Source organism: Zonotrichia leucophrys, chromosome 2, assembly GCF_028769735.1.
Source record: "Zonotrichia leucophrys gambelii isolate GWCS_2022_RI chromosome 2, RI_Zleu_2.0, whole genome shotgun sequence".
NCBI lineage: Eukaryota > Metazoa > Chordata > Aves > Passeriformes > Passerellidae > Zonotrichia > Zonotrichia leucophrys.
The window spans coordinates 104,216,419-104,240,745 of record NC_088171.1 but is presented as its reverse complement, the minus strand read 5'-3'; the positions used below and the strand labels follow the sequence as shown (position 1 = coordinate 104,240,745).

The following is a 24,327-nucleotide window of genomic DNA, read 5'->3' as shown; positions in this document are numbered from 1 at the left end:
ACCGTAGCAGAGAGCTCTGGTGCAGGACTCCTTCTTGGATTGTAAACACTGCAAGACAGAAACCATCAATATTTACACAGTGTTCAGCCCAGCACAGTGCAGCTTCTTTGGCTGGGCCTTTGGAGGCACTAATAGGAATATTATATCATGCTGAATACCTTCTTGCAATATTTACAGTTTAATGATAACCAAGCTGTGTGTGCCGAATACTGTGGATTGTGAGCAGGCGGCACCAGAACCAGAATACCTGTAAGTAGGTTTTGTGATATTTTTCCCCTGCTCATCACATGTGTGCTGTGGTGGTCAGGAGCCTTCCTGGTGCTCCCAATATTCATCAGAAGCGACTTAGAAGGAATGATGCAAGAGTAAGTGTGTTACTGTATGAGCTGTCACCAGTTGTTCCAAGGACTGTGGATTGAAAAGTCAGGAGGGAAAAAAAGGCATTAAAAATACCACTGCTATGTTGCCCTGTGGGCTCACAGAAATGTGACACAGAAGAATTAGCCTTTTGCGGTTTCATGTTTCCCTGACCTTTTAAGAGGGGAAGAAAAAAACAGATCCAACTTCTGCTCCCAGTTACAATGTTGAAAGTCCAGAGAAAATAGACTGGCTCCTGAGGTGTGAGAGCAGAGTTTCCTGTTGTCTATTGAAAAGCAGAGAGAGATCTTAGATGTAAAGACAATTGAACAAAAGCTATGTGAGTTCAAATATAAACCTCCATCCCAAGCAATTGTAATTATTGGTGTTTGAGTGCAATTTTGGTGTTTAAGGAGATCTATTCAACCTGCTCTGGTGGGATTTCTGCCGTGGTGTCAGTGTGAGGTAAGGCAGAAAACACATGGCTCCTAGAGCACAGTGCCCTCATACATGTGAGCGAGGGATGTGCCTCAGGAGAGGACTCCTGGGCACCAGCGCTGCAGCTGACAGTGACAACTACAGCTGATGCATGTGGCGGGGATGCTGTGACAGCACCTGCAATCACACCACTTGGCAACACTTGGGAAGGCCTTGAACCGTTAGCGTTAAGCTCACACGTGCCACTTGATATGGAAACAGTTCCAGTTAGAAGTCATTTCAGAATTGTTATTTTCACTTATGCAGCTGTTGACAAACAAAACCTGCTCGGATTATACTTTAATGACAAACTCTGCATGCTTCAGCAGGTTTTCTTTCTTTTGGCTTGGTTTCTTGGTTTTATTTCCCACCTTCCACTATTTTATCTCAGAGAAAATACAGGAGGTGGGCTGCATCCTACCTGAAATCCCAGCATTGCCTGGCAGAAGCTGATAGATGTGAATCATCACAATGAATGCAATACTGCACACAAGTAGCCTTTTTTTTTTTTACAGGCACAAGGTTGTTAAGCAAAGGATGAGAAACACGTGGAGTACACTGCAGTTTGCCAATGAATGGCTGGGTTCCCAGGTCCATGTACGTTCTTGCAGACAGGCTGCAGTTGTCATGATGCTATTGCCAGGAAAGATGTAAACAAAAGGAAACCTCTTGTCAGTTGAAGCATTTGGTTAGTAATACAAAAGTACTTCATGGAGTCTTTCAGATCGATACACGCCATCTATTTGTCAGACCTTTTTCCTCTCGTGTAGTCATACAGCCTCTTTGACGTAAATCACTGTTCTTTTACATTTTTTAAATAACAGCAGTGTTTACTATGTGGTGAATCAGGGTAATGAGCAAGATCAGAGGATCTTCTTGCAGAGGATCATGACTTAAAACTTGTGTGTTTTAGGCAAAGCATTTCTGGATTCACTTAAAGACTGACACATGGACATGTTTCCACTGAAGTTGCTACAGGTTTGTCTTTTTGTATGCTTCCACTAAATTTTATAGCTGGCAATTAGTCTAGGATGAAGTCTGGTTTCTTTCTCTCCCAACACTGCAAATGCAATTGTGTAACTTCACTAAAATTCCAAGCCTGGTTCTTATGCTGGATTAAAACAGTAGATAGCGAGATGAAAAGATAAGTCACCCTTTCAAACTGTTCTTTCCCACTATGACAGCTTACTTCATGGAAGCAGCAGCCATCTGACCTGGATTAATTTTGGTTTGTGTTTAATGCACACCACATTCCTCTAGAGTTGCCACTGCTCCCATAGCAATGCCCTGCCCTGTTCAAGGCCTTCTGTTGCCCAGGGGCTTGTATCTCCCTGCCCTCAGCTGGCACCACAATACTGCCCTGTGTCTGATGGTTTGTGGAAATTGTAGAATTGTGGTCATGGTGGCACTGATGCACTGGGAAGGGATGTCACATATTTAAAAACTATTTACTGAAACATTGCACTGAAGTGGGAAGGGATTTTCCCCTTCAGCTGTGGCTACAGGTGTGATTGTCCCACAGCATAGCAAAATGCCATCTCAGCTTTAGTGCATCATCTGTGAGCTATCTGGCCCATATGGTTTTTTTCCCTTTCATTGTCAATTATTGACTGGAGAGATGAAGAATGACATGTGCTTAAGTGCATCAGTTATCTCAATTTCCTTCCCCTTAGGCCTGGCTTAGCCAAGATTTACCAGAACAGGCCACCAAATGAAGAAGTTTCGGTAACTTTTTGTTTTTCAGGTGATAGGAATTTTCTTCTGAAGACTGACAAAAGGACTGGAGCACAGTGAGTTATTATTACAACCACTTATTAAAAAAAAACAAAAAGACAAAAGAACATGCTGCAAGATAACAAATAATACAGCCCAACTTGTGCAATGCAGTAGCTTCTTAATGCTACAAAAAAACCAGGGATGATCACAGTCCTGAACACACACTCACAAAACCATTCCAGATTGCAACTGTGAGCACCCATAGTCAGTTCAACAGGAAAAAGTAAGATATAGTCTTTTAAGGACACAACTTTGATAACTCTCTAGTTTGAAGCCGGGGATAAGTGATAGGTTGGACATTCCCACCGGAGAAATAGGCTAGTTACATTGGAATGGGTTACCCTTTGCTATTCAACATGTCAGCTCCCTAGTTACCAGCTCCAAACTAAGGTGTTTGCCTCAGCACATGGTTGTTTACACAGTGGCTTATCTTACCTTGGTGAGATATTTGATACCCATAAAACATCCATCACACTCTGTCCTACTGCTTTCCTTTAACTCAGGGCAAGGCCCATCCCTCTTCCAAAACCTTTGACAGCTTTGAAATATGCAGTGTTGCCATTGGTGTAGCTCAGGGGCTGTGCAGTAGTTGCTTTCTCCAGAGGCTCTGCAACACCTCAGTACTCCCCCCTCTTTGAACAGAGGTGGCAAAATCCATAATTTGTTTCCATTCTGCTTGGCTGAAAATGAGGAAAAGTTCGGCACCCTGTCATGGAGATAGTTAAGTGAAGAGTCAATACAATGAAGGCCTCTGCACCAGGAGTAGCCCGTAATAGGTGGTGGCAATGTCACAACTCAGCTTGTTTTAAAATATAGCACTTTTTTTCCCCTTGTTTCGTGTGTGGTTTTTTTTTCCTCTGGGTGGAGCAGAGCTGGGAAGGTGATGACTTACCTGCTACAGCTTGGTAGATCGCAATCTGGAACTGGCAGAGTGTTAACACAATGCCCCAGCAGAGCTTTTATGTCTCTAATTTCAATGATTATGTTGTTACTGGATCAGTGAAGAGAACCATGAAAAACACAATTACCAGGAAGCCCTGTTCCTCAGCTCGCCTCTTTGTCTCACTGCGAGTGGGGCATGTGACTCACGGAGCAACAGAGGACCGGCTGTAATCTCACGCACTGCCGAGAAGGGTGCTGTCCTCCCATGGGACCCAGGCGTGGGAAAGCCTGACTGCCAGCTGGAAGGGCCAGTCACGTCATGTTTTGCAGCTGGCATCCAAATGCATCCTGATGAATCAAGTGAGAGCAGCTACCTTCTCCTGCCACAACCGTGGCCGAGCAGCCGTGCAGAAGAGGGGCTGTAAAAACCTCCCCGCGTGCAAAAGCAAAGGGAAGGGATGTTGTTGTGAATGAGCTTACTGTGACAGCACAGAATGTTTTATAGGTCACTGGCATAGCGTCAGACTACAGGGAGAGGGGATGAGTATCTTTCAGCTGTGAGTGCTGGTCTCAGGTTTGCTCAGTGCAGGACCATGACTTGTGGGCCTGACCCGACCCTGTTACGTGATGCGTAGTGGGCAAAAAGAAATTCACTTGCTCTCTGCACTCCAAATCATGTATAAACCTATGACCTCAACAACAAATACCAGTAGCAGCAAAGCAGCCAATATTTTTATCATTAATTGCTATCAAAAATGTCAGCTCAAAGTCATCAGATTTGATAGGCGAGCATGCTCCAAACTGACGGCTGAAGTGAATTATTTGCCTATTGCGTGATGCAAAAACAATGTCTTGCAGGAGAGAACAGACATTGGCAAACAAACTGACAGCAAGATATACTTCTGGGGAAGGCTTCTGATTTGATCTGGAAGGAAACACTGAGTATAAATACAGAGAAAGTTTACCTGCGTGAAAGGCGGGGTTGAGCCATGGCTTGGACTTCCTTACTCTGCTGGAGAACAGTGTGAAACATACCTGCTATTTTACTCCCTTTAAGCTGTTCTCATTACAAAAAGGTACCAGACACTTCAGAAAGTTTTTAAAGTAATAAAGTGTTTTCCCCCCCATCCCTGATGCATCCATTTATCAGTGACTAATGAGCACATAAATTCCAGCGTGTGACGAAAAATCCCTTCATCTTGGTGTTAAGCAGAATTTTCCCTGCCCATGGATCTGCAGCACAAATCTTTCTGGTCTTTCTGTGCTGAGGGTCTAAACATGGGCAGACAGTACATGGTGCAGCACTGGCATACTAATAATGTAACTACTAGGTACTACAAATTGAATCAGGACCTCTTTAAATACTGGTATAACCATGAACATCATCCAGGACATGCTTCTGGACTGTCTTTATTTCACCCAGTGGAAAAAACCCCATATGGAAGCAGAATTCCAGTGAAGGGAAAGTTAGCTATGCCTGCCAGGAATCTCTTTTGCCCCCAAAAATTCAGACATCACGGGACATAAGCAGAAAATGAAAGAGAACCAGCGAGGGGAAAACCAAACAGGCTGGGGTCTTCTTGCCACTCCTTTTGAAGTCCCCAGTGTAACTCCTGGCATCTTCAGTGGGGTTTGGCTGGGCTCTGTGCAGAAGCGCCTTTGAAGATTTTGCTAAGGCTCAAGGCCTTGATCATGGCAACTTTTATGCCTGTGAGCAACTCTGTGCAGATGAACACTTCCAGGGTGCTCAGCAGGATGCTTTGGATGAGACTTTGCAGGGCTAGTCTTAAGCAATGAGAGCTTAAGAGAAATATTCTGGTTGTCGTGCTTTTATCCTTGACCACATCAAATGAAATGCCTTGGCAGTTCTGGAAGAATGAATTTGCATTGAAAACCCACAGCTCTTACAAGCAGTGCATTAATTATTTTATTAATTTGCTCTTTTTACATTATGGGAAACATTCATCTATTTACATTTTCCTGTCCACACACAAACCAGATAGATAATCCTGTGGAAACCCAAATCATTAAGCCATAAAAACACTCTTTTCTGTCTAAAGGCTTTCAAATTTGTGTCTTTTGTTTCAAATCAAAAACATTTTTAAAATCACATTTGGGAATGCAGGTAGGCCAGTGATTTACATTCTACTTAAAATATGCATTTGACAGTTTTCCTTAAAAAAAAAAAAAAACACAAACCAAAAAACCAAAACCCCCAATAAATTCACAATGATACAGTTTAAATTAAAGTGATAGTGCACATCAAAGCATTAAGGGAACACCAATAAATAAAATGAAATATATTACAAATAAATTATTTCTATTTACCTTTTCAAATATTAAAAATCTTTAATCCATTTCTTCATCTTTCTTTACAAAAAGATTATGAGAATTTTATGGAAACATCTGCAAAAAATATAATAAATACCTCTTTTTTTTCTTTTTAAACTTTTGAAGCAGGAGACAAAACCAACCTTTTCTAAAATTTCCCCCAAGAAAAAAAAGCAATAGTTTAGTCCCAAAGTGAAACAGAATATAGGCATTTTTAAAATACACTGGGCAGTTTAGACTAAAAACAATAGTTACAAATTATACTAAAACAGATGATGGAGCAAATATACTAGCATTAGTGTTTGTAAATGAGTCAAGTGGTTAACTAGTGGCATTCTCTGGGCAGAATTATTTTCTTTTGTATTTTCTGGTATTGGCTGTATTTTTAATATTTTGCTAAAAAACTAGGCAAACATCATAATAACCTCTCCAGTGCCAAATGAACTAACAAGCATTCAGCTAAGAATAAATTCATTTAAAATAGATACAAAAAATATTCTATGATATACAAATACAATAATTTGTAATGTACAAGACTAGACAGTCTTCACTTTTCTGCTTTTTTAGGGGAGAACTTGCTGGATATAAATTTCTGTAGCCACTTGTCAACCAAAGTCTTAACTCATCTTTCGTAAAACGTTCACAAAACTAAGTAAGTCTGCGACACAGTTGTGAATGTGGACTCTCACCTAGGTACTGCTTTGAATACTTCAGTACAAATGAGTTCCAAATAATTAATACTTCCTATGACTATATATGCTCAAAAGTGGCAGTTGGCACTATTACATACTGCAAACACGGTGATGTTTTGTTGCTGCTAAAAGTTAAACGCAGTGTTTCAAAACTAGCAAATACACTGGTATTCAAACGCTTAGAGGGTCAAACCTTTTGAAGCTCCTGTAACACCAAGCACTCTAGAGTTACACTGGATTTCTGATTACTCTAGTTAAAAGTCTTTTATATATTAAATTATTAGCCCTTATCTTGTAAACCACAGCAGTAAATATTTGTGCCCTGTTTATAAAGACATAGCTCAGATATCGATGGCTTTGAGAGGTAGCAAATTCTCTAGTGGTTTTAGTATGCTCTCATGAAAATACTTGGTGCCAGAACCTATTACCTCTCCTATTTTCTCGAATAAAATTAAATTAGCACCTGGCTATGATGTCATAGGAAAAGAAGCTGTCTGGCATGGTCTCGATGAATACTTTTAGCAAGAGCTTAACTTTTCGATGACGGTTTTCAATGCTTTTTAAGTGCAAGCTGCAGAATTGCGCCACATGTGCAGTGGGGTTTTTCACTGGTTGGACTGTCCATACAGATTGAGCTGCCATGGGCACAGCCAGCCAGCACTGGCGTGCAGCAAGGGCTGCCACCTGTGCCCCTCCATGGTGGGGCTGTCCCTGTGCCTGTGCCTGTGCCCACTGGGAGCAGTGAGCAGCCTGCCTTCCTCTCCCGCGTACCCCTGCCCTGGCAGACAGGGTGAAGAACACACAGGGAGCAGCAGAGGAGTCTGGAAAACATCGCTGCAGGACTGCACACGTGCTGAGGGCAGCACAGCGCTCCTCTGCTCACACCAGTCCTGTCCCCCAGAGCAGCCCTGTCACCCAGAGCAGCCCTGTCACCCAGAGCAGCTCACGCTAATTCTGCTGGCAGCAGCACATGCCAGCTAGGCACACGTGTGCGCACTCACACTCGCTCGCTCGCACGCACGCAACTCGCTTTCAGCAACATGCCTGACATAGCTTTCCTAATGTTGGCACAAGAGATTCCAGTAGCAGCGTGGTCGGCATCATTCCTCATCAGAGGAGCTGGAGGACAAGCCCCTGTCCCAGCCAGAGTTGGCTGGAGGGGACAGACACACAGGAGCTGACCTCTCAGGCTCCTCTCCAGCCCTATTATCTGCCATTTCCGCCCACTATTAATGAGCTACTTAGGATGCATATTTTTCGTGATTGCAAAACAATGGCAGAAGCCAGGGTAGGAAGGCTTGTCGTGAAAAATATTAAGTTCATATTGATCCCATAACTTGTGAAAAATAGTCTATTGTTCTTGTTCAAGTGAGTACGTTATACTATTAAGAGGAGGCTGAATTAGAAATTTACTCCTAAATATGGACGGTTTCGTGATAAGCAGTCTGAACTGTAGCGTACAACCAGCTGTGGATAGAGCAAAGCAAGCCTGGCCTGGAAAAGCATCGGAGGCTCCATGTACAGTAATTCACCTACAGGTGTCCGTGTGTGGCTGCGTGGACGTATGAGATTGGATGGTCCCACCGAGATTAAGACATCAACAAAACCAAGCTTTTTTTTCTTTTTTTTTTTCTTTTTTTTTTTAACCAATATAATCCATACAATACAATACAAGAGGAATTGACAATACAGTACAATTTTAAAAATTCTTAATACTTGGACAAGAAAATCCTTCTTTTATATTATCTCTTCAACTGTCATTGCTTCTTATCTCCTTCCTTTTTACTCTTTTATTGCCTTTCAAAATAGATTATTTCCCTGGAAGATCGAATTTACAATCTTCTGCTGATTGAAATGTTTAAGTAGTGATTGATGAAATAAAAATGAGGCAGTTTGTGCAGCTGTGAGTGTGCAGGTATCTTTCCACAGGATCTTTTTATATCCCTCACCATCTCATCTGAGGGATATACTTCCACCTTTTCACCTGCCAGAGCTGTGGGGTTTCTTTTGGTCCCCCCCTCCCCGCTCCCACCCCAGCTCCCTCCCCTTGTGTGACTCCTTAATTCAGGTGAAGATGTGATTTGGAGGTTTAGAATAAAGTGCGCCATCTGCTTTAAAAAGAAAAAACAGTAATAAAAAGAAGGGAATCCGAGTCATAGCTCCTTTCATCTTTTGTGAGGAAGACGGCAGAGTCCGAAAGGATCACCCTGCATGACTGAAAATACCAAAGTCCCCTACAGTTTGATATTGCTGTACACTGGGTAACAGGCTAGCTTTAGATCAACTAAAGATCATGAGTAAGTTAAATGGAGCATCTACTGTACAGGTGCGCGGGTGTGTGGAAGTCTGAGTGCTGCGTTTATTTGTTCCAAACAGAAAAGAAAAAAGGATCGTGCTCGTTTACATGAGGCAAAGTGGCAGCATCAGTACATGTGACAAAGCATCGTGATGACATGGGTGAACCTTCAGAAAGCAAGGGTGATTAGAGGACATCTCTCGGAGGACCGACAACTACGCCACGGCAGTGGAGTTCACTGGGAGCATCGGGGCAGCTGCGTACAGAGAGAGGGGACGGGGAGAGTGGGGACAGAGAGCGAGAGAGAGAGGAGGAGGTACAAATACTTCGTGGTGACCTTGAGCAGGAGCCTAGAGGGGCAGATTATACATGAGGCTTGTCTTGCCAGATAGAGTCCTCCCGGCTGGATCCCTTCATAGCCTGGTCTGGGCTTCGGGGATGTATATCTCAATGCTTTCGGCGCTCTCGGTAGCTGAGTTCTGGCGAACCGACGCAGCGCGCTTGGCAGCCATCAGCCGTTTCCGAGCCTCCTGACGCTGCGAGCTTTCCAGAGAGCGTTCTCGTATGAGTGGCACCTGACCTTTCGATGGCTTCTTTGGCACTGGAGGAGGGACCCTTCTCTCCTGATCAAAGCAGAAGGTTAATGGCATTATACAGCTTCTCAGGGAAAGGCGGGAAAAACTAGGATATATCAGTAGTTAGAACACACATTTTACCTAAGGTTTGTTAGCTCTTATCTGCCTTTCTGTCTTCAGTCAACTGGCTTTTGTGCTCAAGGGTTCATAAACATGGGGCAAGGGCAAAGGGGAGGGGAGGGCCGGCCGCCGTGCTACTTCTCCTCGGGACGGTGCTGCCGGGGCCGGGGCCCCCACCGCTACCTGCTTAGTGCCAGGGGCTAGGAAAGAGACCGACCTCCCGCCACCGGGGCAGCCGGGAGGGAACGCTGCTCTCGGCAGAGGAACTCTGGAGAGCCCCAGCTCCCGGGCCACCCTCTTCTATCCGTGCACAGCGCTAGGTGCTCCTGCAACACCGAGGTGCCATGGCTCTGGAGTTCCCAAGTGCAGATGGGAGCTAGCTGTCTGCAGCTGGTGCATCAGAATAAGTAGTTTTTAAAAAAACACACCACATGTTTATGTATCTACTTCGTAGCAGTTTAGTGACTGCTCAAAAATCTCATGCTCAGGGTCTTGCTTTGCAAGCTCATAAACTCTGGCCTTGAGCTAAATAGGCATGAAGCTACATTCAGCTAGAAATAGAAAATCTGGTAGGAAAAACTTAAAAACCATTAAGAGAACATGCATTAATCATCATGGTGGCAGCTAGCTCCAGATATGTGACCAACAAGGAGAGCTTTTATGTATATCCTGGTGCATGTACACACACATACACATAAAAAACAAAAAAAAAGAAAAAAAACCCACAAAAAAACCCCAACCAAAAAAAACCCTCTGAGAAGGATCTCTCTCATAAAAGTGTATTCAGAACTGAATTTCAGGCGTCCACAAAGACTTTGTCAAGTTAATTAGATTGTCTTTTAAGTTACATCCCCTTCCAACTGTGAACACGGTCTCTGAGCGAAGGGATTTTATCACACTACAAAGGTCCCATTCTGCCCTTTCGTTTTCTCTCATGCTGCTCACAACAGCTTCCATGGCTCAAAATATAAAGGTGCTTAGTTACACTTATTCATACTTTGCTTTTTCTCTCCATCCAAGGATTAATCTATGCTGCTTAAAAAGGACCCAGTGGCAAAGGCCAAAGGCAAATATCAATTCCACAGAAAGTTTTTTCTTCCTTTTTTTTAAAAAATCCTTTTTAAGAAAGGAGACAATCTGTTTCATCTAAAATCATAGACAAATGCTCTTGAAACAGGAACACAGTGTAATTCTTTAAAATCTTTATCTTCCTACTGTAGGTCCCTTTCTTCAGCACTACTTAACTTCCTTTAAACTGCTATAGTCTTCTTCTTGTTGGAAACTCTTTGAAATGTTTTTCAGAAGCAAAGAAAAGGCACATTTTTTTTCAAGGAAAGATCTCATTTCTTACTGCTACAATTGCAAACACTCAGCCTACCCACTTTACTGTAAAAGCTAATGAAAGACCATATACCAGCACTTCTGTGCATGCACGTTTGGCAGTTTTAACTTCCTTTTCTGATAGATACTGGAAAAAAAAAAAGAAGATAAGAAATGACTTGCCTTCAGTACCTTGGGCTAGGAAAACACATTCCCATTCATTCCCCTACAAAACACACTAGGTGTGCACAAATGGTGTGAACATGGCACTCCTAAGTCAGGAATGAATATTTAGTCTTGATTGGAGGAGGAGGAGGAATAGTGCTACCAGCACTGCCTGTACAAGCTTCCTGCTGCAAGATTAACGGGGTTTGATATTATTATGGTTATTTGTCCAAAAGAAAACACGACTTTGGTCATCGGCAGCCATCTGACCATAAGTTGAGGTAGTCAGGACTCCTGTCTGAGCCACTGTACCTGCAAATTGTGCTCCCCCTCCTCCTGGTGACCCTACCTGTTGGCTGTGTTCATTGCTATCAGACCAGTCACAGCAGAAATTCAGCACCAAATTACATACCTACAGCAGCGCGACATTAGTTTAGACTCTTGGTTCCTCTAGGAATGGGTCAGTGCCCTAAGGATTTTCTGAAATATTTGTGTATTTTGGCTTACACAAGTGCTGTTTGTCTTGAGGTGGATAGTGAGGAGAAAAAAAAAAGGCGATGGTGCCAAATGAGAATGTAATGTGAAATGTGACATACACTTGGATGTGGTAGTTTTTCATGGTGACGGAAGAAGACTACATTTACCAAAAAAAAAAAAAAAAGGGAAAAAGTCCCCACCAAAACTCCAGATGATTTTTATGCTACCTCAGGTAAACAACAATACCAGGAAAGTGAATGTGTTTGTGAAATCACCCATTTTAAAAAAGCCCAAAATAAATAAAAAACAAACAAATGGACAAAAAAATGTAATATTTTCATGTAACATTTTGGAAGGCATATTTTTGATATTGCTGTTTGTAACCTGGCTACCAAAGTCAGCGATGGTTACAGTGCTTCCCTGTTTTTTTCAGTAACACAACCTAGAACTCTTGCTGTATGCAATAATATGAACCGTAAATGTGATTTATTTAATTTTAAGAATCAATATATAAGGCAGTTCCTTCCAACGATTGATCATCTAATATGATTAAATGTAAAGCTTAACAAAGTACCACATTCCCATCATCCGATTCACAGAGACAGATTTGGTTTAAAAATATGCCTGAAACATATTACAGATAGTATCCCAGATGATTATTATGTAAACATTGTTATTACAATGAAATTAATTTGATATGAGCTTCATTTCACATTTTTAACGTCAACGCTGTAACACAGAGGCCTATTTAATCTGTCCAGTATTTGTGCAGGGTTTTAAATGAAGCATACAAAATCTACAGTGTTCTACCTTCTTGTCATGAGGATCCATCTGTTTCCAATTATTGGCCTTTAACTGATGAAGTTCATCAAATTTCATACTAATATTTTCTATGGACAACTGCAGCATATCCCAAAACCCTGCTAAATCCTGGGAGGTCGGCCGTGGATGTGCATTAGGATTCTGTGTAACAGAAGAAAAAAACATGTTGGCTTTAGTATTTCTTAATGTAAAGAATTCATGCAAATGGTTACAAATCTGGCTAGCAAAGCAGTTTGAGCAGATCCAAGTGATGGGTGAGACCCAGAGAGAGGAGCAAAGCAAAGCATTACTTACTGGTGGGTTTTATTTTGAGGAATCTGGCTCGGCGTTGAGCTGTGTGCCCTGCAAACACCCACTCACCAAAGGCAGCAGGTTCCCCCACAGACTAAGGGTAAAGGGCCCCTGTGGCAGGATCTGCCTAGGGATGTTCCTGGGCACAGCTGGTGGCAATCCCATCTGCACTGAAATGAATTGCCATCCTCCTCTTCACTTTCATGAGGAAGGACTCCCCACCATGCTCACACTTGTAAAAAAGAGTGATACATGTGCAAATACTGATATACCAATGTTTGAACACTTCTTCTGCACTCTGAGAATGTAAGGTTTACAAAAATACACTAAGTGACATTTTCTCTTAGAGACCTCAGACTAATTTCTTCCTTTTTTTTTTTCTGCTTGTCAAGAATAACTTGTGCTGGGTGAAAAGCTCAGAAGACTGCATGCAGAAGCACAGAAAACCCATTTTTACAGGCAGATTTTTGGGAAGAATGTAACTGGGACACAGGTGGGGAGCATTGCTTTCTGAGTGCAAGCCCATCAGCCCAAGAGCATTGCTCAGAAGAGCATATCTGGACAGTCAGCATCTTCAGCACAGCTTGGGCCAGACCCAATAAACCCTGTCCCTTAAGTGCACCCCAGCTCTGAACACTTTTTGCATGCAGTGAGAGTACCCAAAACCTAATCCCTGCTCCACTGGCAAGGCTTGTATGAGGGAAGGCTTTCTACAGGATGTGTCCCTATAAGCTGGTTCCCAGCTGAAACTGTTTAATTAAAATGAGCTGTTGCATGCACACACTTCAAGCATGTTTTTTTAATAAATGCTGAGGAGTTTCTACATCAGTCAGCAAGTCTTTGTGGGTGCTGTGGCCTTGTCAGACTACACTGATATATTGTGATTAATTTTGTTGTTAATAAAGAAATAAATAAATTATTAGTAGCACCTTGCATGATGTTTTACATGGCTCAGGTTTTACTCTGCCTTTAGTTTTCTTCCTCTTCAGAAGCAATAAACCCAAAAGAGTCAGTTGGTTGCCTTATAAAATTTCTATTTGTGCTTTTCACAGTCACACTGACAAAGGATTTTGGTAGGATGATTATACCATGAAAGGTGCAATTATTAAAAACAATAAAGTATATATTTTTAGAGTCATAAGGAGACCAGAGATTACACTTTTATTCCTAGTTTTTCAGAGCTTGACTCTAGCAGGTTGCACAGTGGTAGGCTGTTATTTGCACAAAGATGTGCAAGCAGAAGGCTTTTTCAGTTTTTATATTAAGAATTGGAAGTCTTATTAAGACAGAGCCAATTTCTGTTGAATTTTTCCACTGAGGCAGATTTTAGTTTGGAGCTTGTTTCCTAGGAGCACCTGGGAAAGCTCAACTTGGGAGATTTCTGATCCACCCTTAAAGACCTTAAGGTGTTTTACCCATCCGTGTGCCCATGAACTCAATGATCAAGGGACAGATCCTTGCTCCTCTAAAGTCAGTAGCAGAGCCTCAGTGATTGTTCACTTGAAGCTTTTTGCCTTTATTATAAGGGTCTCAAGCTATTGTGAAACTCATGCTGACTCTGACAAATCTGAGTTACTCCCAAATTCATATCAGGGCCTTTACTGGAAAAATTGCCATGTTAGTCAGAAAATCAGTTTAGTTTATGTAGGATTATTCACAGGGTTAGTAAAAGGCACACATTAGTATCTAGCAGAAGAATTACATACCAGGTTTTCTTCACAAAGTTCTCTGAACTGGTAAAATTTCTGAGCCATGAGAAGCTGGGCACTGCCCACTGCAGTTCGAATTTTCCCTAGAACTGAGAGAAAAAGAAGAGTAAGTCACAATGCTTTCTTTGCTGCAGGGAAGTAAAAGCCTATAAAGAGAGAGGAGAAAGCTGTGCACCAGTCAGCTCTGGCTTTCAAAAGGCATGTTATCTTTCAGCCACAAAAAGAGAAAAGTTGATAAGTCTAAGGTCAGATCTCCATGAGGCAAAAAATATGTAAAAGGTTGCTGCACCTTACTCTCAGTGAGACCAGTTGTAACCAGTTGAAATGACAGTGTAAACGTGGCTAATCCAAAGCATCTGCAGGCTGTATAGAAAGCTCATCAGAAATGTCACCACTTGTATCACTATGACCCAGGCTCAGGCTTTGAATACAAACCCAGCTCCCTGCACAAGGACATGCAGCTCTCAAACTCTGTTTGCTTCTCCACCTCGCTTAGCAACTCAGGCCTCATTGTCCAGTGTTGCTGGACCAGATCCCCAGAAAGGGGATGATTGTTTTACTGCACGCCAATGAATCTCATTTGGACCTTCTGAGCACCTTCTATGAGCACAACCCAAGGCTGCTTCTGCCTTTGAATTCAAATGCCCAGGAGTCCTTCAGGGAGCAATGGCACCCTGGCCTCTCCTCCTTGCTGCTGATTTGGAGGGAGGTGTCAGAGTCCATGTGCAGCTGGCTGAGGACTCCTTTGTACAGACAGCTGGGTACTTATGGCCCCTTTGGGCTGACCAAGTGCTGTGAAGGGCTGCAGTGAACCAGAAGACAGCCCATAGTAAATGCCTCTGAATAAAGCAGGAGCTCACACTGTTTTGGTTGCATTCAGACACTGGGATTTTACAGCGGTAGTTGGGAATACACTGCCCAAAAGCGAGCCATAGGCTGGTGCATTCAGGGGCTCCCTGGGGAGTTCTGGTCCGGGGGAGACACTGTGTATGTGTACCTGCACACGTGTGTGAACACATGTGTATGTGTGCACCTTTGTATGTGTGAATAAAGAAGTAAGAATGCAGAAACAGCGAAAAGGCAGACATGGCCACAGCTGGCAGTAAGACAGTGAATCCAGAAAACAAGAGTGTGAATTTAGGGACTGCTGAGGGAAAGAATTGATGCTGTGAGGAAGAAAGCAGCCACCGATTTGTTTGAGATTTCCAGTGCTCAGAAAAAACCCCAAAAATGTCTTTAAAAAAAACAGGTTGGCATTACAGATTTGTCTGACTCCTTCATGAATTTTCTCTCTCAGCTAAAACAACTTTTGCCCAATTCTCTGGTTAACAAGTGATTAAACAACTAATTTAAATGAATTTTTAAAATATTACCACTTCCTTAATGAAAAACATGAATGGCAGCCACTGTGTCACAATTCTCGCTATCATTTCTACTCAGAGATACTCGTATTGTCCCAGTCCTCAAACAGACACAGCAACTTTTCTGTGACAAGTTTACAGCCTGGATATAAGAGACAGGTGAAGGAGGAATGGGGAAAACGAACAGATGAAGTGGCCAGCTCAAGGTGAGTGAATTGCTGGTGGAGCCTAGAAGAAATACTAGTCCTAAGCTGCCATCTTCTGCACCATCCCTTGGGGACAGTCACTTTTCTCATGAAAGTTAAGACAGCATTAACAGAGCTCCCCTGGGAAAATACTGTGAAGTATTTTGATGTACCACAATGAAAAATAAACAAACAAACACATACATACATAAATACATGCAACTTTGCTATAACCCCTTCTAACAAGATTTTTAGCATTTCATTGGTCCTGTGACTGGCTGCAGTGCTGGCTACCAGAATGCCACCATGCAGTGCTTGGTAAGAAAAAGGCCTCTCCAAGGGTTTGAGTAGCCACATGCTAAGCAGACTGGCAACAATACTCGTGATAAACTGAAACTCGATACACACTTTTATGAAATCTGTGTTCTCCTCCTTCAAGGCAAATGGATTTTCCTTCACCAGCCTCAAAGCTCACTTCTCAAGGCTGTTGAAGGAAAAGTGGGATGTGGAGTTCATTTATACTTCAGACATACAAAAGGGGGAAGAAGGGGGAGGGAAGAGAGTCTTTTCACATTTTTTTCTGAACCTATAGGAGAGAGCTCTGTGAACACACACAGAGCCCAGACTTTCATTTTGTTCCCAGAACTCAGCTCAGCACTGCCAGGAAATAGCCGTGAGCTGGAAGATTCACTAAGCAGAATATTTTCAGCATATTGCGCAGGGAGTTTTGCACACAACTCTAATTATTGTTAGCAAGGCTTGCGTGTCTAATTCTATGCGCACAGTGCTGAAAATGGACCCCTTGGTGTGTCTAGTCATTTATGCAACCCAATATGCAAACCACTCAACTGAAAGGACTTTTCAATAGTAGGAGGAGCTACTCCAAGAGCTTTCATGTGGTTCCCATTGTTATGAAAACTCTTCCCACTGAGTATATTTGGGAACAGCTGCCTCATCTGGAGTTCGGCCACTCTGACACTTCCCAAGACTCGAGAAGGGGAGAAAAAAGTCTCTCAACTTCTTGGGATTAAAAAAAGAAAAAAAAAAGGATAAAAAAAGGTGATCTTTTCCTGGAAACCTGCACCAAATGATTTGGAAATCACATCCCAAGCATGAAGAAATGTATATACAACTTGTTGATGATGGATGGTAATGTGCCTCTTTCTTTTGGGGAAGAAAAGCTTAATATTCAGAGATCTCAGCAGAGGGAAAAGGAAGTCCTTGTCCTTGGCTGCCTAGTGACTGGCTATTTGCCTAAAAACCATCATCCCAGCTGACTGCGGGATGCATGCTGATGCTGTTCTCTATTGTTGCCACTTCTGCTGTAGCTGTGGCTGTATCTAGTCAAGTGTCACTGATTCCTCGCCCCTCAAAAGCAAGGGGTCTGTTAATGTGCAACTGGTCAACAACCAACTCTGTCACGGAAGTTAGGGGGGAAAAAAGACAAAACACAAAGCATACAAAAAGCTGAAAGGAATGTCTCTAGAAGACACAAAGCCTTATCAATAGCCTAAGTTTTGTTTCCAAACCCATGCTGCTTTTAGTGTTTCAAGGCACAGTGCTCATTTTGCTTACTCAGACCAAATCTCTGGTGCCCCACAGAAAGGCCAAGGTGTACTGAAAAATCAAAAGCAAAAATAGACCAATAGATTTTCTTAGAAGAAAAGCCTGCAAGGTTTGAAGCCAAATACCAAGAAAATAAGTGGAATTACAAAGATAATACTCAAAACAAATCAGAAAAGAATCAGAGTAATCTTTAACAGCAAGGGAGATGGGGTACAGGAGGAAAAACACATAAACATTCAAATTGCTGTGTTCAGCTAATAGGACACAAAGAAAACATATAAAACCAAGCAACAAAAAATCCCAACCCATCAAGATGCAATCATAATGGATTTAAACACCTATATAATGTTATTCATATCTGCTTTCTGTTCCATACAGGACTATACAGCACACTCAGCACTGTTGGATCTGAATGCCTTCCAGTAATGCATTAAGCAACATTATTAACATCCATCATATGCTTTGCTGTCACCTCTTCCCCAGAGGCAGAAGTGTGTGTACTGCAGTGTTTTGTTTTAATAGTTTGAATTTTTCCCCCTTTTTTTTTTCTCCCTTCTTGCTTTGACCTATCTTCCTTGCAAATCCGGTTCTCTCCTGTGACATTTCTTAAGACATGGACAATTATGTCTATTCTTGAAGAACTTACAGCTATTTTGATGGAATTCAGCTACTGTAGAATGCCTCCTCACTATTACTGATCTTATCTAGGAACCAAAGAATATTATTCTAGGACAGACACATGACAGTGAATATCCTTGTGTCATTAATTCCCCAACATGTTCTTATTTTAAAACATTCTTGAAAATAGACTTGGACTGTTTGCTGTTCAAGCAGTAAGTTCTTGCTTCTCTTGATTCTAAGAATTGCACAGGACCTATTTTGAAATTGTGGAGCTCTATGTGTTTCCCTCTTCCATGTCTTCATTGGAAAAGAAATAGGAAAACAACAAAATAAAAGAATTGTGAACACAAGCAGAAAAAATAGTTATTGTCATCTGCTCTAACTAGGAAGATGACTCTGTGTATAATAAGGATAACAAAATATGAGAAAATAACAAAACCCACCTGAAGTGATGTGTAAAGTAATCACATAGAGAAACCAGGGGAGTTTTGAGAAGGGACAGCACTATTTGGCCTTAAAACCCCAACTGATGTATTTGCATTTGAACTTTGACAGGCCTCAGGGTCTAACAAGTGACAAAGGAGGCACTTTAGGACTCCTGACTATCAAATGCCCTTAACGTGAAAACACCTGGTTGATAGGCAGGGCCCAGGCTAGGGAAGGGAATACCGGGACTTGCTCATTGCCCCAGGAGCAAGTGGCAGGAACAATAGCTGAAATTACAGGGACACAGCCTGACATTTGCGTTGCAGATGTTGGCTGGGCACTATGCATATGAAGCAATCCTGCCACAGAGCTGTCACAATCCATTTCCAAGCCAGGATGGACCAGCATTTTAGCCTATTCATGTTGACAGAGCTACATTTAAATAACGCCAAGTATGACAAAAGCCAGGAAATTCAAACTTAAAGCTACTGCTCAGGTCTTAAGCTCAGCTGTTAAGGAGAAAACAGCCAAATGGAACAAACTAGGGAAGGAGCAGCCCTTTCTTTGAGTCATATATACTTACAGGAGTGATCTCATTGAAGTTAATAAGGCTGTCTGCATGAGCAAATGCTTCTCATTTGGATTAAAGCAGTTTCCATGTGTTCTCTGACTTACTTGGCTTTTATTAGCACATTTAATGTTTTTTTTTTCCCTAACTAGATCGTTTCCTTGCTTGTGGATTTCACTTTTTGCCTTGCTAGCCTCTAGGCACTGGTAGGGCTTTCCTTGCTGGCTTTCCTTTGAGAAACCCTCGTGTAGGGAGAAGTCCCTTCTGGGGACAAAAGAAAACCAGAACAAGAAAAGGATGAGTTGGGCATATGGCCAGAGGCACGTAGCCAGGGGGATTCCAGCAGGACTCGGCCACATGTCAGGCTGGTGACCATCCCTCTGCACGGCTGTCCCAGCCCACGGCAGGATGAGGCTGTCTCACTCCTCGGAGCAGCAGAGGCTGGGATTGCTTGGAGAAGCTCTGCAGAGGAATGGCAAATGGTTTTCCGTGCTTATGGCTGAGTGTGAGCTCATGGGTCTCTTTTTATTTTGCCATGCACAACTATCATGAAAAATGTACCTTTTCCTAAACTTTATTCTCTTGCATCTAACCTTTACTTTTTGTGTTTTCTTTTGAAACAATTGAAACAAACCAAAGCAGCAGACAGTGTGTAAGCATTGCATAATTTGTCAGAACTGGATGAATTTGTAGAGGCTCTGGTCCTGAGCAGTGAGGTTCCTGCAGATTTGAGGTCAACCTTTATTCACACACTAGCCCAGAGGGCTACTGTATACACACAGGAGAATTGTAATGACAGGTCTTGTGAGAGCTTTGGTTTTCTGTTTTACTTTTTACATGATTTGGCCTGGCTTTTCTCACCACTAAACCCACATTACACCTGACTTGTGGTGAATCAGGCCTGCTGTTTGCTTCTGATGGTTATCTTTACACCAAAGCCACAGTACAACCTCATGTGAAAGAGAAACTTCTGGAGGCGAGGGCCAGGGGAAGCTTTCTGATTCTTCCAAGAAGGTCAATATGAACAACAGCAAAAAAAATCCCATCAAAGACAGGCCAAGGCCATAGAAATATGTTCCTGTGCCCACCCCTGCTGGGAAAAAAAATGGTCAGAACTGTGCAGGGAGCCAGGTCTGATGGTGCTAATTTTGTATGTAAATGGTGACAATAGAGGTCTGAGCCAAAAGTCACCAGCAACTGTGGTGAGGCTCTGACTATCTGAAATTTTACAGGGGAGAGGTAGGAGGAGCAAGCAGATGGTTGAGGGAAAAAACAAAAAAAAAGTCAACAGTTGATTTCACTTGAGGACTGATCCAAAGCGTCAATCAAGTCTCACAAGGTGTTTAGCTTCAGATGTGTAACATCTTTTCTTTTTTTTTATGAGAGTCCTAGAGTTTGTAGCCAACTTCCCTGTAACTGCAAAATACACTGAAATCACATCAAGTACGTTAGCTTTAAGTGTGATTGGTGTTCATCTGCCTGTCACACAAGCTGCAGCTTTATCAGAAAATGATTTCAGATACAACCAGAATATACTATCCAATAAATAATTCATGACAGAAGGGAAGCCACATTTCTCTCTATATTGGCATTTCATCGTGCAGCCGCTGAACCACAGCTTGTTTTTATACAGAGCAGCAGACTCCATTTCCCAGCTAGAAACATTCAATCCCATCTGGTAGATCCATTCCCAGCTAGATAATACCCTACGTATCTATGTAACATACAAGCTACTGTCAAACAGCAGCGAGCCGTCTCCCTGAGACAGCTGTTCCGCACAAGGGCCGCATTGTCTGGAGGAAGCGCGGATCGTTTTACGGGGAGTGCCGGGGGGATGAGCCCTCTGTCAGCTGCCATGGCACCGAGAAAACCTCGCTCATCACACGTTCTCCTTATTTTGTTATCTGGCCAAACACATGCTGGGCATGTCAGGTTGAAAACAAAGGATGCATTCCCCGCTCTGGTTATGTTTCATTAGGGAAAGCAAAGCAAACGCACCTCTTCTGCTCCTTTCCTCTCTCTCTGTAAAGTGTAAAGATGTATGAAAAAGACGTTTTTCGGGGCAGGGTTTGTAACAACCAGGCTTTTGTTCCTGGTGCTGCTGAGCGGGCAGAGTGGCCCCGGCCATATGCTTTTCCTTGGCACCAGGTAGAGCGGGACGTGCTGGGGCGCAGCAGAAAGCCCTGCACAGCCTCTGTGGGAGGCAGCTGCCACGTGCCACGGCAGCTGACAGCGTCACACCGAAATAAGGACTGCCACAGCGGCCACCAAACCCAGGTGACCCTTCTCCTCCCGCCACTTCCAGTGACCACGAGAAGCGCCAGGACACACGCCGGGTGTGCTGTGAGGGGGCATTGGGATTAGCTAGCCTAACCATTCCTTTATCTTCCCCATAACTGACCCCTCCCACTGATTGCCCAAAGAGACCTTTAAAACTGTCGTATATCAAAGACACCAAGACATTGACAGAAAATTCTGTACAGATAGGCATTTTCTGCATCTATCAGGCTCATAAAATTCACTTCATGTTCTTTTTCTATGACTTTATTGGTGCACCAACTACCTTGGTGCACAAATAAAATATTTATAGGTTTTTCCAGTATTAGCAGTTCATAGAATGACAGAATAGTTTAGGTTAGAGAGGACCTTTAAAATCATCTAGTTTCAGCTCTATTGCCTTGGGCAAGGACACCTTCCACCAGACAAGGTTGCTCAAAGCTCATCCATCTTGAACTCTTGTCCTTGAACCCTTCCTTGTCCTTCATGTCCTTGAACCTTTCCAGGGATGGGGCATCCTGAACTTCCCTGGGCAACACTGTTCCAGTGCCTCACTACCCTTATCATAGAATATGCTTTCCTTATGTCCTAAGTTGTTATGACTTATAAAAGTTGTGTGTTTCCTGTTTGTTAAGTGTTCACACTTCTTTTTCAATCTAAAATCTTATTGTTCACAAGGTTTATTTCTTCATACTACAGAAACAACAGAAACTCTTTTATCCTGATACATGTTCAAAGAGATTTTTGAATGCATTGATGATGTGAGTTAAAAATGAGATTCAAAAATTCTAGAACTTGGGAAATCTGGATCTGCTTTTAAGGTCAAACATTCCATATGTTTTCTTCAGAAGAAATTGTCAGCCTATTGTATAACATAAATTTTATATAAATATAAAACCTTTACATATCTTAAAATTCAGGTTACGTTGTACATGCCATTAAAATAAATTTCCAGTTGCTTACAATTTTGTCCAACTTTGACTATCTAGATCCTACCTTTTCATTCACTGGGTTGAATGGAAAGCTCCAGCAGAAACAGCTTGTGCATGTCTAAGAATTTTTTCCAGTGTTAATTTCTTTCATAAATCAAAACCTTTACATTTCAGAAGAATTCAAACATTTCTCTTCTTGAAAGGAAAGGTTAAAAATTTTTAAGAAGCAGTTCTGTAGCTGAAGTAATAGTCCTTGCTTTGGTAGTAGCTAATTTGGGAGTTGGAAAAATATTACTTTTATATCCAGGATAATATGCTTAGGCATGTCTAAATTATAAAAAACTGAATTCTTTATAAGCAGCTGCCTCTTAGTGTTTCCCAGAAGCTCACTTCTAAAACTTGAAACAGCCTTATTTGCAAGGAGCATTTTCACAGATTTACCTCTGTCTAAAGTTCACAGCTAGCAATAGTACTGTTCCTTGTAAGAGAAATAAATGGAAAAAACTCTTCTATTTTTACTGGGAGAAAAAATTCTGGACTGGGAAACACATGCTCAGCCCTTCTGCCCTAATTAGAGTAAACAAATAAGATGTGAACTACTCAGCCCTCAACCCTTCCGGGTAATGAAGGTTTACTAGACAGTCCTGTTACTTTACAGGTAGGTTAATGTTGCTGACAGTGGTGACAACTGAGATGTAGTTTGCATGTGTGTGGTTTTTTATCACACAATATGAAGAGCTTCTTTTATTGGGATGGTCAAAGCAAATGAGAACCGCAAGGGAGATGTAGGGTGGCTGGAGAGGGAAAAAGAGAGAGAGAGAGGACAATTTGGAAGCATAACTGCAATCTCTTTCAGTAGGGAGAAATATCTAAATACTCTTATGCCAATCACCATCTGAGAAGTCAACTGAAATATGAATTTAATGAAAAGGAACTACAGTCTGTTAAACTGTATTCTAAAGTTATGAGAAGTGATTTCAAACAGAAGAGTTAAGAAACATTAATACTACAAGATCCCTAACCACATTCTCCTAATTATCCGTTGAACTATGCAAACCCAAAAACGAATACCACTGGAGTTTCAGAAGCGCCGAGCATTTGCATTCCCTGTCAGCTTTAATAAGGATTATGATATACATACGTACAGTCCTTCTGAGAATCACAACCACAGCTTCATTAGCTAAGTAAGAAAGGGCACAATACAGAATTCATTGGAGTGAATTTAACCTATATTAAATACTTCTTTGCAGTTGCAATATTATTGTGTGTGGTTACTTACTGTCCTCAGGTAAGTTGTTTTCCCGTTCTTCTCTCTCCATCTGTTGGCACCACCCCTCCATACGATCTCTCTCTGCCTGAAGTAGCTTCAGAAACCAGTGGCCATCTCGTGGGCACACTGACCTTTGAACAGCTTCCAGAGGATCTTCAGTAATAGAGTCAATCCATGGGTCAGGAGGAGGTAAAATGGATGGATCAAAATCTGTCTCAAAGTCATCATCCACTGCACATGCATGGTAATGGTTTCCTGACCCTTGTATGCTAACGGTAGAGGTGCTTGCATCTCGGGAAAACTGTCTTGATATTTGTCCAGAACATGTATTGTCCTCTTGAGGGTCGATTATTTCAAAGTTCTCATGGAAATCCAGGTCTGCTTGCACAGCTGTTGTTACACTATTAGACCGTGTAAACCTGCGAAAGCTTTGGAGAGCACAAACAGAAAATGTTTAGAAAGTTTTTTCTAAGCAATTCAGCATGGAAGGACTTACTAAGATTCTGCCACTCTTCCTAAGACTGGCAGTCACACCTCTCAGTGCTACACTCGGGTGTTTTTTTTTTCTTGAAATGATCAGCATAAGCTTTTTTTCTCATTGCAAGCAAACAAACAAGCATCTCTCTTTTTCCATGCAAACTCACTGTTTATTGAAACAAGGACCTCTAATTGTTATGTGACTTAACAAAGCCAGAGGCCAGCCCAAGAGAGAGATACCAGTGCCAGCAGCTCAGGATTTTAGATTACTGATTAATGAAAAGTTAAAGGGGCCCAATTTTCAGAAGTGGTTTATCTTTCAAATTTTTAAACTCACACCCACTCACACATCCA

The 24,327-nt window shown here is 42.2% G+C and overlaps 1 protein-coding gene across 6 annotated transcripts in view; it reads right to left on the bottom strand.

Annotated features, from left to right (window-relative positions):
* Positions 1-5,394: 5,394 nt before the first annotated feature.
* The window catches only part of DLGAP1 (DLG associated protein 1), a 404,901-nt gene continuing 385,968 nt past the window's right edge, over positions 5,395-24,327 (bottom strand). For all 6 annotated transcript variants that reach the window (XM_064705914.1, XM_064705918.1, XM_064705917.1 and 3 more), the window contains 4 exons: positions 23,506-23,924; positions 14,288-14,379; positions 12,279-12,431; positions 5,395-9,434 (listed from right to left, as the gene is read on the bottom strand). In XM_064705914.1, coding sequence (XP_064561984.1) covers positions 9,225-9,434; positions 12,279-12,431; positions 14,288-14,379; positions 23,506-23,924 — 874 coding nt within the window. In that variant the 3' untranslated portion in view covers positions 5,395-9,224. The remainder of the gene's footprint in view (positions 9,435-12,278; positions 12,432-14,287; positions 14,380-23,505; positions 23,925-24,327) is intronic.